The sequence below is a fragment of the Vanessa atalanta genome, chromosome 7 (assembly GCF_905147765.1).
Source record: "Vanessa atalanta chromosome 7, ilVanAtal1.2, whole genome shotgun sequence".
In the NCBI taxonomy this organism is placed as follows: domain Eukaryota; kingdom Metazoa; phylum Arthropoda; class Insecta; order Lepidoptera; family Nymphalidae; genus Vanessa; species Vanessa atalanta.
In genome coordinates, this window is record NC_061877.1 from 1,450,017 (window position 1) to 1,464,054 (window position 14,038).

A 14,038-nucleotide genomic window follows, 5' to 3' on the forward strand; every position below is an offset into this window, starting at 1 on the left:
AATATTTAACAAAAACATCACTGAAGCTTGTTGCCAGTATTAAATACTAAAAAAGCAAAATTTAAATTCCAACGAATTTTAATTTATTTGTAAACTTGATTATTGTCTGATTTGTTCTATTTGCTTGATTTAAGAATATTTGCAACTAATTGTGAATTGTTCTCGTAACGTAAAAAATACAGATTAAGACTTTAGTGACAAAAAAATTGCTGTAAAATATGGATATAATTACAAGCACTGAAGACCTTTGCCCTGATAGTAAAACAATTCAAGAGAACATCCTTTTTGATATTATAAAGGAGGTGTGCGGTAATCAAAATTGTGTTCTTTCACCAAAGCTTGCTGGAAAAGTAAGGAGAATCATTGCTGACAGCGATTTATCACACTATTCCAGTTTACATAAACTAAGCACCGCTGATGAGAGTACTTCTACTTTACTAGGTTTGCTTAATTCTTACTAAACACGTAAATAACTTAAATTTTGAAGTTCAATTTCTTTAAAGTTAATTTCTTTTTCCAGGATTAATGCACAAAACTGACGCTGAGTTAACATTTGATGAACAAGCTGAATTGAACCAAGCTATCATCAACAAAATTCAGAACAAAATACCAATCTTAGCTTCTGAATTAGATAAATTAAAACAAAACATTGGCAGTGGAAAGAAAACAAGGAAAAACGAAATAAAAGGTCTTCAAGAGAGTTTGGATGACAAACTTAATACATTGAAAGAACAAGAAAATGAAAAGGTTGAACTCATGGTGGAATGGCTGAACCATCGCCTGCAAGAAGTCTCATCGTTTAGTAACAATTCTAGTGAACTATTGACACTCAAAACAAGAATATTAGAGTTAAAATCTAAGTAAGTACTCACTTGACAAATATTGTTTTTTCTATGACAAAAAATATTTTAAGTAGTTCTTTGGCGTCAGTTTCCACCTAGATGTACTTATAAATGCCATGTAACAGTAAAATGTTTGAAAACAATACACAAATAACTTTAGTGCTTCTAGTGCTAATATGTTGCTGCTAATAAATACTTGAGAATATTTTTGGATAATCAAGTATTTGAAGTGCAATAAGAGCTTATTTTTTTTAATATTTTTAATCTTTGGTACATACAATAGGATAAAAATCAAAAAAAATATTTCAAAATAAATTATAGAAAGAAAATTTTCAATTTTATGTAACTAATTTGAAATTTAATACAGAACATAAAATAGGAAAAAGTATTGCTAATGTTCTGGGATATAATGTTTATTATATTTTTAAATTTGTCTAAAAAATGATAAGTGATTAGAAATTATGACGTTATTTTCAGAATACTGCATCTCCAAATTCTACGGAACATATACACGGAGACAAATCAGTCTATCAAAGCCTACAGTGAAATACACAAGGATCTTAAAGAGAGCATCAAAGAAACTGAACTGAGAATCAAAAACTTTAGAGATATTATTGAGAGCGATTATAATTAACTTTTTTTTAACAGAAATTGAACATCTAATCTTTATAATTTCTTTGAAATGGATGTTTATTGGAATAGTTTTTGTGTATATTTAAAACATTAGAAACTTAAAATAAATTCTAGTTAGTTGTATTATTTTTAATTATTTATTTTGTAAAGTAGAAAAAAATTAAAACATACTTAAAAACAGTACATGTATCTTCTTTACTATTTTTGGGACAATTACTATATACGTAATCTTCTATGTGGTGCATTTATAGTTTTTGTTTAAGCTTTTAAAAGATGTCCATGTACTACATCTTAACTTTTTTAACAATTTGAGGTAATTACTATTAAAAGTTGTCAATGAAAATAATTATAATGTAACACTATTTTCATAAATATCGCCTAGTTAATTTGGACTTCAGTTGGAATGATTTGTTTTTGTGGTAAGGTTTTGAGCTAAACTCTCCACCCACTCATCAGATATTCTACCGCCAACAGCAAATATTAGGTAGTGTTGTGTTCCGGTGTGAAGTGTGAGTGAGTCACCGTAACTATAGGCACAATTGATTATCTTATGGAATAGTTAAAATATCTTACGGAGCTAATTTGGCTATGGGCAGTGGTGACTACCATCAGGTGGCTCGTTTGTTTACATTATTTACATTACATTAGCAGCCTGTAAATTTCCCACTGCTGGGCTAAGGCCTCCTCTCCCTTTGAGGAGAAGGCTTGGAGCATATTCCACGACGCTGCTCCAATGTGGGTTGGTGGAATACACATGTGGCAGAATTTTGTTGAAATTAGACACATGTAGGTTTCCTTACGATGTTTTCCTTCACCGCCGAGCACGAGATGAATTATAAACACAAATTAAGCACATGAAAATTCAGTGGTACCTGCCTGGGTTTGAACTCGAAATCATCGGTTAAAATGCACGCGTTCTAACCACTGGGCCATCTCGGCTCGGTTTGTTTACTTAATTAATTAATTTATTTTAACCGACTTCGACAGAAACTACACGGCGATGTAATGTAGCCATGTAGGCGGACACCCTAACCTGTGATTTTCCAAGGGCAGACATATTCCACCAATGCCGGTCGTGGGCACAAATGGTACATTTTCATCTGACTGAATGTAAGTTTCCTGACGAAAGGTATTTTCCTGCACTGTCGAACACGAGATTACAACGCGGATGGAATACAGCGCTGGCTGGGTTAATGCTGACCAAACCAAATGCACTATTAATACAAAATATGTACATTACAAAAAAACTTCAGCGATTTGTACGAGTCCAGTTTTTAATCCACTCCAATTTCCAGTTCCATTGAGTGACTATTATTCGATACGAGGTAGCTAAATTTCAAATTAATTTATATATCTACCTAATGTAAATACTACCATTGATAATACCTACGTCAATTTATGTCTTATATTCAATAGGGAAAATGCGCTAGATTAGTTCGAAATACCATTCGCGTATGACATGTTTCAATGTTTAATATATTCTTACAAATTAATATGTCATAATATCGAGGAAATTGTGCAATTCGATCGCCATTTGTGAATAATAATTTTAAAGTGCGAATTGACCCAGAGTCAAAGTTCATTATTAAATAGGTAATGATTCATATTTGAATATTTTTAAGACTTATCATTTAAATTAAAATCCTAAACGTTATTCAAATCGAATTATAATAATTAAATCAAGTAGGCTCTTTAGTGCAGCTATAAATCGTCATGTTATAGGATCGAATTGAATGTAATGTTACCACCGATACCAAAAAATGATTCTACCGAAAAGAGCCAGCAAGAAACTCAGTAAGTTTTTTTCCTCAAATGACATTATGGTCTAATTTTTAGATGCAGTTTAATTTTTAATATATCATGTTTAGAAATCAAAGAATACTGGTTCGAAAATCCACGCTTTCAATCATGTAACAGATAGAACAAAATTATTTAATGTTTTTTTTTTGTAACATCTTTGTTACAACTTGGGTTAAAATGTCAATAGACAAAGTTATAATTTCTGCGGAATTTTATTTTAGAAAAGAGAACCTTGAAGCCAATGTATGTCATTGCAGGAGGAACGTTTTTTACCTGTCATAAAGACCGTTACGTGATGCGATGCACATGTAAAACGTAGAGATTATTTTCCTATTATAAATTAGTTCGAAGATAATCAGTAAACAGTTTTATCACATAGGTAGAAATGAATCAGACATGATTTTTAATAATTTCAAAGAATTACAATATTTGTTTGCTAGCCAAATAATAAAAAAAAATTATAATAAGATGAAAAGGATTTATTTAATTACTTAACATGTTTTCTAATTTTGATATCTTATGTTTCAATTATATATAGGTAATTTAAAATTAGAGATATTAATATACACACCCACCCCGAATAGAAGTACTTACTTATAATTTGGTGGAATTATGTGGTGTGATGTTTTTGCAGTGATTGTAAAATATCAACATGACTCGAATATGTATTAGCAACAAGCAAGTAAGACATCAGTCACCTTGGTAGGAATAGGTTGGTTCCCACTGTGAAGGCTGAAGCCATCTAAATTGTCCGTATGATGATAATTGATGAAGAAACTCGAGTCCGCAGCAATTTATTTTTACAACAAGTTCAAATATCCTAAGTCTACATTAAGAAGTAAAAAAAATATATAATTACTTAACTTACACAAGAATCTATTTTAAATAAACTGTTAAGTTATTTTTTACTTATGTATTACGATACTAATATATGTACCTAATTTAAATAATTATAGTTTATGTAATTTATTCCAGAGATCAAGCCGTATTGAGATTATACTGACTATAATTATTTTACAATTAACTTAATTAATGTTACATCTCATATATATAATCTCATAATCACTTAGTGTTAGGGTTTGGTGCCCGCCGGGGAAGGTATTCTACCTCCAACCAGCAATACTTAGTATTATTGTGTTCCGGTTTAAAAGGGCCAGTGTATCTACAGGCACAAGGAACATAACATCTCAGCTCCCAAGGTTGGTGGCGCATTGGCGATGTAAGGAATGGTTTATAATTCTTAGAGTGCAAATTTCTATGGGCGATGGTGACCATCTTATCATTAGGTGGACCATTTGCCCGCCCACCTACCAATATCATAAAAAGAAAAACTAAATAAAGCTACTATAGATAATTATAATTTCCTAACAAAACATGGTGTACTAGTGTATAAAATTTTTTACGTATTTGTACATTAAAAAAAAAAAGTTTTTAGTGTAATTAGTTACTTATCGGCCCTAACTTTGATTATTAATTTTTTTATCGAAATCGGTCAAGCCGTTGTGATACGATTGTGAACCAAACGATTTACCTACTTACTTTTATAGATAATCGGCGATTAGTCTTGTCATACTGAAAATCCGAGCCATCTTCAGAACGTTATAATATAATAATAAATTATTTTACAACTTGCACTTTCAAAAATATATTATTGATAAATACTTTGATTAACCTCAACGTTTATTATATACAACATTTTTTTTATTTCATTATTTCAGAAATCATAAACTTTCTGAAGAATATTTTAAGTTACATTTAGTAAGTTGTAATAAACATTTCTTTATACCTATAAATGCTTATCTCATGCTGAGTCCCAACAATTTTCCCTAATTGGTTAAAATTTATGGTCACAGGTCACAGGTCTTCAATAATTGGGCTATAAAATTTCGTAACTTCTGAAATTTGCTCGTTCTAGGTTAATAATGTTAAGCTTAATAATTTAGACTAAAAGAAGAGTAAAGTAACGGTCTGTTAATATCCCATGGTTGGGCAAAGGTTTTCTCTACTAATTTTAGCATACTCCATCACGCTGCTTGATTCGGGCTGAATGCACATGGCAAATTTTCATCCGTCACGTACAGTTTTCCTCATTACGTTTTCGTTCATTGCCGAGCACGGAATGAATTAAAAGCACAAGTTAAGCAAATTGGATTCAGTGGTGCTTGCATCTCGGAATCATCGGGTTTGAATTCAGTAGGTATCATCGTTTGAGTTTCACTTTTTCTAACCACTGGGCCATTACGGCTAATTTATAAATCTAGACTATTAATAGAAATTAAAAATTAACTTTCTCTAATTAATCACGACTAAAATCTGAACAAATCTTAATATTTGACATAGCATATTGATAAGGACTCACGCATATAAAGGAGTCACGGGTAGCAGCTAGTATTAGCATGGACTATATTAATTATTTTCTTACTACATGTATAATTAACTATATTAAAGATAAAACAAAGAAGTACAATCTGCATCAATCATTAAGAAAATTCCTAGATTGTTTATTAAGTTTTGAATGTAAAATCTAAAACTTGATAAATATAATATTATTTAAATCTTACAAAATAAAATACTTTATATTAAAAATTGTCTACATTTCTATATCCTTTTGCTTAAATATTTTTTGATGATGACTCGATCGGGCCTTATTACTTAATTAGTTAATTCACGTGGACTTTACCACGCATATAAACTATCACGGTATTATATGTATATATACTACTATTAGTCATTGTCAAAGTTTTATTAAACACAGCCACGAGATAATGGAAATAAACTTTGTATTACAATTTAAAATAATAATTCTCAGATAACGAAACGCCATTGGAAACTACCTACATACATATAACTAATCACAGATTATTTTATTTAGTAGTTTCACAGACTTGCAGTGATATGGAAGTGTGTTAAAAGTGTTAGTTTAAAAGTGTACGATATGATGGATACAATTGTTAAAATATTTCAGTAAGTACCAAAACACTTTTGTTTTGTTACATGTTATTGAGTTATTAATATTCACTCTTTAAATAAATACATATATTCATATAAATATCAATTAAAAATAGTTACTATATAAATCTTGACCGCGTGATTTTATTGTTATTTAATTAAATTATTAAATGTTTTATTCTGTCTGACAATAAAAAAAAGAAGTAAATAAAAGTATTAAAATGATTGTCAACATTATTAATTGTACAAAATTATGTCGTTTTTACATTTATTTCTAGTTTATAAATGTTTTGATATAAGGTATTGTTGATCTTAATCACGGGCTTACATTAAATTTAATGACTTTGACCTGCCACTTATAAGTGATAATTACAATAATAACGAATAAACATATATCATTTTTCCAATACAAAGAGTTTTTATATACCTATAATTTCTCAATACAATTATCTGTTATAGTCATTTGTTTGCTCGTAAAAAATAATTATCGAAATAAAGAAAAAAATAATTCTACATCTACATGTACAGATAGTCATAAAATACGCGTGAATGTTTAATTAATTTATTTCTTTGATCATATAAGTAATATATTTATTTAAAAAAGAATTATTGAAATGAAGTCTTCAAATAAATACAAATATGAATTCAAAATAGTTACTGTATAAATCTTGACCGCGTGGAATGCTGGCAGCATTTTCCCGCTGAATCGCAATTATGATCCTCTGGACAAAAAACAAACCAGCACTCCTGTCTCTAGCGGAGACACACGAGGTGTAATTTTCGTAAAAACAAAAATTTATTTAATATCAAATTTAAAATCTACGTACTGAGAATTAATAAAATTCTTGATACTGAATTATCAAATGGCGTGGATTTTGTCAGTTAAAACTTTCTTAAGAAATCATTACCGAACTTCATTTGATTTTGAATTTAGTACAATGATATAAATTTGATTTAAAGCCATTGTATTATTTTTTTTACGAGTCTGTATTGTGTCAGGGCAACAAAAGAAAATTGAAATGATGTAGTCTTGTAACATATTAAATATTTATAAGTAACGAAAAAACTGGTTAATTGATGTTGTAATTCAATTCAATTCTTTGCTAAATTACATTCAGTTGTGCTTCCTAACTTTGTTTATCGACTGCATACCTTTCCTCCTTTTTCTCTTTCTGTCATCAGCAATTTAACAGTCGCAAGAAGAAGATAAAGCATTGTGTAATAATGCAACGATCTTTTTTATAAGGCAAAAGGGCAATCCGACGGTAGGTCACCACCGCCCCTAGACATTAGCGTTGTAAGAAGTATTAATCATTTCTTAAATCACACCAACCTTGCGAACAAAGATCAAATATGTTATGACCTTTGCGCACAGTGAGCTGGTGTAACTGGTGTTACTACACCAGCTCGCACACACATCAAACTGACTGGATTTTTAGCGGCGGAATCTGTAATGAGACGAGTGGTTACCATCTCGGAAGGGCATGCTACGCCCTACCATCGAGTGAATGTATTGTTTTTAATTATATATTCATAATGTGTATAAGGACGCTAATTTAGAGTAAAACCTATATTAACTATTTTCTATGAATATTATCAACATTTCGTTATAGAATGTATTTACTCACCTGTTTGAAGTAAACGTAGTAAGTATTTAAATATAAAACTGTGACCTACATTCAGTTGTATAGTAAAGCAACGACATGTTTTTATGGCGATTAATAATTCTCGAACGTTAACATGAAGGTGTTTGACTGATAACTTATCTAAGTAATAATTTAAAGAGCGATTTATTTAAACAAACTTCTACGGGAAATTTTACTTGTTAACTTGTGTAAAGTTTGAACTACCTATTTTCAGAGCGATATCAGCGGCTTTGGGTATAGAATGGGCGCCGCTCCACCTGCCTTTGGCCCGAAGGCTACAGACCTTAGCAGCGACCACCTGGATATGTCTTATATTATTCGGAGAAGCCTTCTGCATATTCATCTACGTCCAGATTTTATATTCTTCGTACTGGTGGTTAGCGTTGCTGTATGGAGCGTGGTTATTGAATGACCTCGACGTTTGCAACAGAGGTGGTAGGATGTAAGTTTTCACTATTTTATTATAACGATGTATTCCTGGTCGACTTCGGTCTTGCCAGGTGAAATTATAGAGCACAAGTGTGTGCGCAAACACAGTTGTACTCTCTATTCCCCACTCTCATAATCCGATGGGACGGCAAATCCGACACGTCCGGAAAGAGATCAACGGCTTTACTTGCTGTCCGAGACATGGGAGTTCACGTACTTTCCACTTCCAGTCTAGGGGCAGTTATTGAAAATTTATCGAAAAAGCCATTAACATTAACTTTTACCCGACTTCGGATTAAAACCCAATATGTTGGGATGTGTAGCTTTAAACTAGGCAGATTAAGACCAGATAGATTATTAAAATAACTTTAGTCATATTTTTAAGACAATAATTATTAATACAAAATTTATTTCAGAGTAGAATGGGTGAGGAATTGGTCTCTGTGGCGCTATTACCGAGATTATTTTCCAATAAACTTAGTTAAAACCGCCGAATTGGATACCTCGAAAAACTACCTATTCGCCTGCTTTCCCCATGGCGTGGTATGCTCTGGAGCGTTCGGTGCATTTGCCACAAATGCGTTAGACTTCTACAAGGTATTTCCAGGCATGACATGCAACATGATTACTCTGGGAGGCCATTTTAGAGTTCCATTATTTAGAGAATTGGTGCTTGCTCTGGGTAGTTGCGCGTCTTCTCAAGAGAGCTTGTTATATCTTCTTGATAAGAATAAAAATCGAGGGAAATGTGTGGTGCTATTTGTCGGTGGAGCTGCAGAGGCGTTAGATTCGCATCCGGGTGAATACAAAGTGATATTGAGCAGGAGGAAAGGTTTCGTTCGTGTTGCCATGAAATCTGGGTGAGTCTACTTTTTTTTTATAATTAACGCGGTTTCATCCACGAAAAAAACACGAGTACACGAATTTGAAAAAATGAAGGTAAACAAATTTGATATAAAATATTTGCATGTCCTTTCGCAGTGGGAAAATTCTTCTCCAAGTATAATCATCCGTGTAGTGTACCTGTTAGTTGATAATAATCAATCGGTCAGGACATTACCTTTTATAGATAGCAAGTGCATCTTCGACATACTTATGATAACGTTGTCATTGACGATGTATAGCTTTAAATACCTATTAATAAAAAAATAAAAATAATGCTCAAAACAAAAATATAAACAATTATTTTATGTGTTGTACAAAAGGACTTATGGCTAATTAGCCATCTCTTCCAGACAACCCAATCTGAGGGAGTTTTTTTTTTTAAATCATCGGGATAGGCTTGAATCAACTTACATACAAATATTTACACACTAAAACTTATACTTAATACATATATACCATAAGGTAATAGTTTTTAAACAGCATTTATGAAAGTTGAAATTGATTGTGTTTTTTTTAACTGGATGGGCATTCCATAACTTTATAGCCTGTACAGCAAACGATTTAGGAATTATATATATTTATATAATTATAGGTTTAGGAATTATGTTTTGTGCACAGACATTTTGAGTAAAATAATATTAAGATCCTCATAATTTTTCCAATAAATTCTAGGGCACCACTAGTACCAGTATTTTCATTTGGAGAAACAGACGTATATCGTCCACTGAATAACAGTGAAGATAGTTTGCTCCGCAAGTTCCAGGAGAAAGTGCGCCAGATCACGGGTATATCACCAGTGTTTCCAATAGGGAGAGGTGTATTCCAGTACTCATTTGGAGTACTTCCCCTTAGATCGCCCATCACTACAGTTGGTAAGTGTGTCTGCCTCGTAATTTCAAATTATTTAATAGATTTGCGATTTTAATCTTATGACAGAGTTTATGACTGACTTTATGACTTTTGACTGACTTTATGACTGTGATAAAGACCGATTTCGTTCACGGCGAACAATCTCAAAGGAGACCAACTAACTACGTAAGATATATTTTAGTGCATAAGTGAGTGCGCAAACTCAGGTTCTCTATACCCTTAATCTCACAATCAGAAGGGATAGCACATCTGACACGACCGGAAAAAGTCCGGCGCAGAATCAATGGCTTTATGGGCTTCTCGTGCACGAGATTGTAAAAACATCCAACTTCCAAACTTCGGGTTGTGCTAGGACAGAAAATCCAATTACTTTTTATCGGACCGACCTTGAGTTTGCAGCCAGAACCTCGGGATCTGTATCATTATATCAAGGTCGTAGAATATTTATAATTATTATAGAGTACTATCACGCAGCTTCGCTTCGAGTCTTGATATACTGTAGGTATTTTCATATTTTTATGTAAAACTTTATTAGAATAGAGTGAAACTTTTTATATATATATAAGGTCATGGGTTTTTCAAGCATTAACAATTTGATTCATCTAAAAAATAGAGAATCGACAATTGCAATGTTCATGCTTTATTTCTTCCTTAAAGTGAACTGGAATTGTCCTTTCCACTCTTAACTGAACTAAAATACTAATTAATAAAAAAAAATGTTTATCTCTAAGTTTAAAATGAATATTTTAAATTAATTGACACTTCTTATGTCATTAAAAAATATTATATGGTTTTTTACTGAGACGGCCTCCTTCGACTCAACTGCCAACACTCGAATGTAATCACAAAGCTTACATATATAATTTTTTGAGTGAAATGTTTCTTATGTGAGAAGATTGTAACTCCAAGCTTCCACGCTACACATACATATTATATTATGGCAAATCAGGACTAAAGCTGTAAGTGACGCAAACGATGTAGATGCATTGTCATAAACATAAATGATTACATAAAATAATACTGTATTATAAAAAAAAAAACAGAATTTAATAATTATTTAAATTGAACTGAATTAATTATTATATTCACAATACATAGCATTTATACTACCAGTTATTTAAAGGACACATGCAAAGCTATAAATTAGATAATTATTTTAAATATTTGCTAAAATAATCTTATTAAACGTAAAGTATGATAACAAATTCGTGTAGTATCGATTTCGTCATTTTCAAAGCGATTTTTCACAGTACATTTTAATTTGATAAGATGTTCGACTTGTCAATAGCCGTAAATCATATAATCTAATTAGTTTATAACAACAAAATATAGCAATATATATTCAAATATAAAGAAAAAACATATTGCCTATCTAAGACGGAGTATGGATTAAAAGACCTTAGATTTACGTATTCTATGATTCGAATCTAAGATCACTAAAATAGAGCTATCGAGTGTTTCTGGCAATTAATTTTTAACAATCAGGTTGTTATGATACAGTACCGTGTCTAGGAAAGCACGTAACGTCACTCCGGTCGCGTTAAATTGTGCACTAAAATACCTCATGTGAAAACGACGTCGGTTGCTTGGCTGGCCATATAACAATAATATTATATTATAATAGTTTATTAATATATTTTATTATGTATTATCGTTTTTATATTTCAGTTGGTGTACCAATGGAGATAGAGAAAAACTTAGACCCAACCGATGAGGAAGTGGACGCAGTACACGCTGAGTTCACACGAAGATTAATCGACCTCTTTGAATCTGAAAAATCGAAGTATTTAACGGACCATAAGAATACACATTTAGTCATTACCTAGAGCTTACTAGCCAACATATCAATAATCCAAGACTGTGATTATATGCACGAACATGCCAATATACTTTAGTAATTGTGTAATGTTTTGTGACAAAAAATATCAAGTAATGCAAATTCGTTTTCATAAAACACTTGTATCATTACGTCATAATTATATTGACTTCATCTGTTTTATTTGAGGTCGGTGCCGTTTTATCAATTCGTCTCTTTCTCTCTTATGATATTAGTTAGTCGATCTAATTTTTTATCAGCCTTTGTCTTGCCTAGTTGTCCTAGTTCAAGTAATATGACTCATCTCTCAATTTTAATGAAAAATACACTAGCGGCAATTGATAAAGTCATATCATTTAAAGCGAAGGTAGCTATTTAAACAAACATTTCTAGAAGAAGTATAATACACAAACTGTCAACTATATTTTTCCCCCTTCAAAGGGTGGATTAAAAAAAGTCTTATGTGGGATCAAATTATCTCCATACCAAATTTCATCAAAATCGGAGTTTAAGCGTGAAGAGGTAACAGAAAGCGTTACTATCGTATTTGCAATATTAGTGAGCCAGTGTAATCACAGGCACAAGGGACATAACATCTTAGTTCCCAAGGTTGGTGGCGCATAGGTCACGTAAGGAATGGTTAATATTTCTTACGGAGCCTTTCTCTATGGGCGGTGGTGACCACTTACCATCAGGTGGCGGCCCATATGCTCGTCCACCAACCAATGCCATAAAAATTACCTGTGATCGGACTTAAGTCTGTTTAACTTTTTACACCAAAAATATAAGCGGACTATATATTTTCATCCTGTCAACCTTTAACAATTTAATTTACACTCGTGTTTTACGATTATTAGTGAAGAATGAACTACCTAATAAGATAAAGAGTGTAATTAAAATGGCGTCAGTTCTATTTACCTCTCGCTCGCACTGTGTTGCTATCTATACTCTAACCCGCTAAAGAGTTTAGATAGAGAGCACTGAGCGTGTTAGGGAATGCCAAATAAAGGCGACATTTTCAATCAAATTATATATCTGCACTGGTTTAATTACCTTCCTATTGGTAATTCTACGTTTGACGTAGACGTGTAGGTAATTTGTTGTTATTGTCTAAATTAATAAATATAATTACATTCGAATTTAAAATATATCGAAAGACAAATTTAAAGGTGTCATATATTATTGAATTCTTTTAACTCCTTATAAAATCACATTTAACAAATTTTGAGTAGATGGTAACATACAAGAAATATACTTGTAACACCGAATGCTAGATCCAGGCTCGAGTTTTTACTCCTGTTTTATATTTAAGGTATTTTGATAATATTGCCTCCGTTTATGAAATATCTCAAATTCAAATTTATCTTCAAGTAGAAATTTACAATATTGCAAAGAATGTACAAATTATAATTACAAGAATGTTATACTTGTAATGAGTACTCGAATGTATAATTTTAATATTAAATTGTTGATTTTTTACTAAGTCGTTTCACTATGGTTTGTCTTGTTTATAATTATCATTCAACATAATATACACTAGCTACCCATTCCGGCTTCACAATACTACAATAAGGGTCTATATGCAACTTTCAAATTAAAGGACAAATATAGAAAGAATAATTCTTGTTTCGGTTTTTTCTAACATAATAATATGCATGTATTTTTTGTAGAAATCGAAATAAAGCACTTTGCTTAGCTTAAAAGAACTAAGCTTACACAAGAAGTGTGAGTAGGGACTGAAAGAAGTTAAGAATCCTTAGAACGTAGTTGACGATTGTGATTGAACATTATTCATACCTAGAATATTATGCAAAATTGGTATATAAAAACTATATTTCTTTCATTGTTTCTATTTTAAAATTACTACAAGTAAGAGCGTCCGCTAAACTCGCGCGTGTGTTCGAAGCCTTCGACCGCTCCGAGCGCCTGTCGCGCGCCAGGCAGCCGACGACGTCGCGGCATCGCTCAGTACATTTAGAGCCACAAGCCTCAAGTCTTAGGTGTGTAACCCCGTCGCACGCGCCCACGTCATTTTTATTATTCCAATTCTGCTTATATTAATTTTCTATACTTTAGCGCGAATTTTAGTAGGCAAAGGTTGTGGATATTAGCCCTTTTAGAACCAGACTACCTAATTTTGAACATACGACCTCGGTAGGATAAAATGA

The 14,038-nt window shown here is 31.9% G+C and overlaps 1 protein-coding gene across 3 annotated transcripts; it reads left to right on the forward strand.

The window, feature by feature from the left end:
• The first annotated feature begins 102 nt into the window (after positions 1-102).
• Positions 103-12,472, forward strand: LOC125065271 (2-acylglycerol O-acyltransferase 2-like). Of its 3 annotated transcripts, XM_047672797.1 has the most exons (6): positions 103-441; positions 521-814; positions 8,096-8,312; positions 8,716-9,159; positions 9,857-10,056; positions 11,723-12,472. In XM_047672797.1, the coding sequence occupies exons 1-6, from the start codon at positions 219-221 to the stop codon at positions 11,878-11,880; spliced, it is 1,536 nt and encodes a 511-aa protein (XP_047528753.1). In that variant the 5' UTR covers positions 103-218; the 3' UTR covers positions 11,881-12,472. The 3 variants fall into 3 exon arrangements, with proteins under 3 accessions (XP_047528753.1, XP_047528751.1, XP_047528752.1); XM_047672795.1 differs by lacking the exons at positions 103-441; positions 521-814 and adding an exon at positions 3,205-3,269 and having other exon boundaries at positions 8,085-8,312; XM_047672796.1 differs by lacking the exons at positions 103-441; positions 521-814 and adding an exon at positions 6,105-6,239 and having other exon boundaries at positions 8,085-8,312.
• The last annotated feature ends 1,566 nt before the right edge of the window (positions 12,473-14,038 follow it).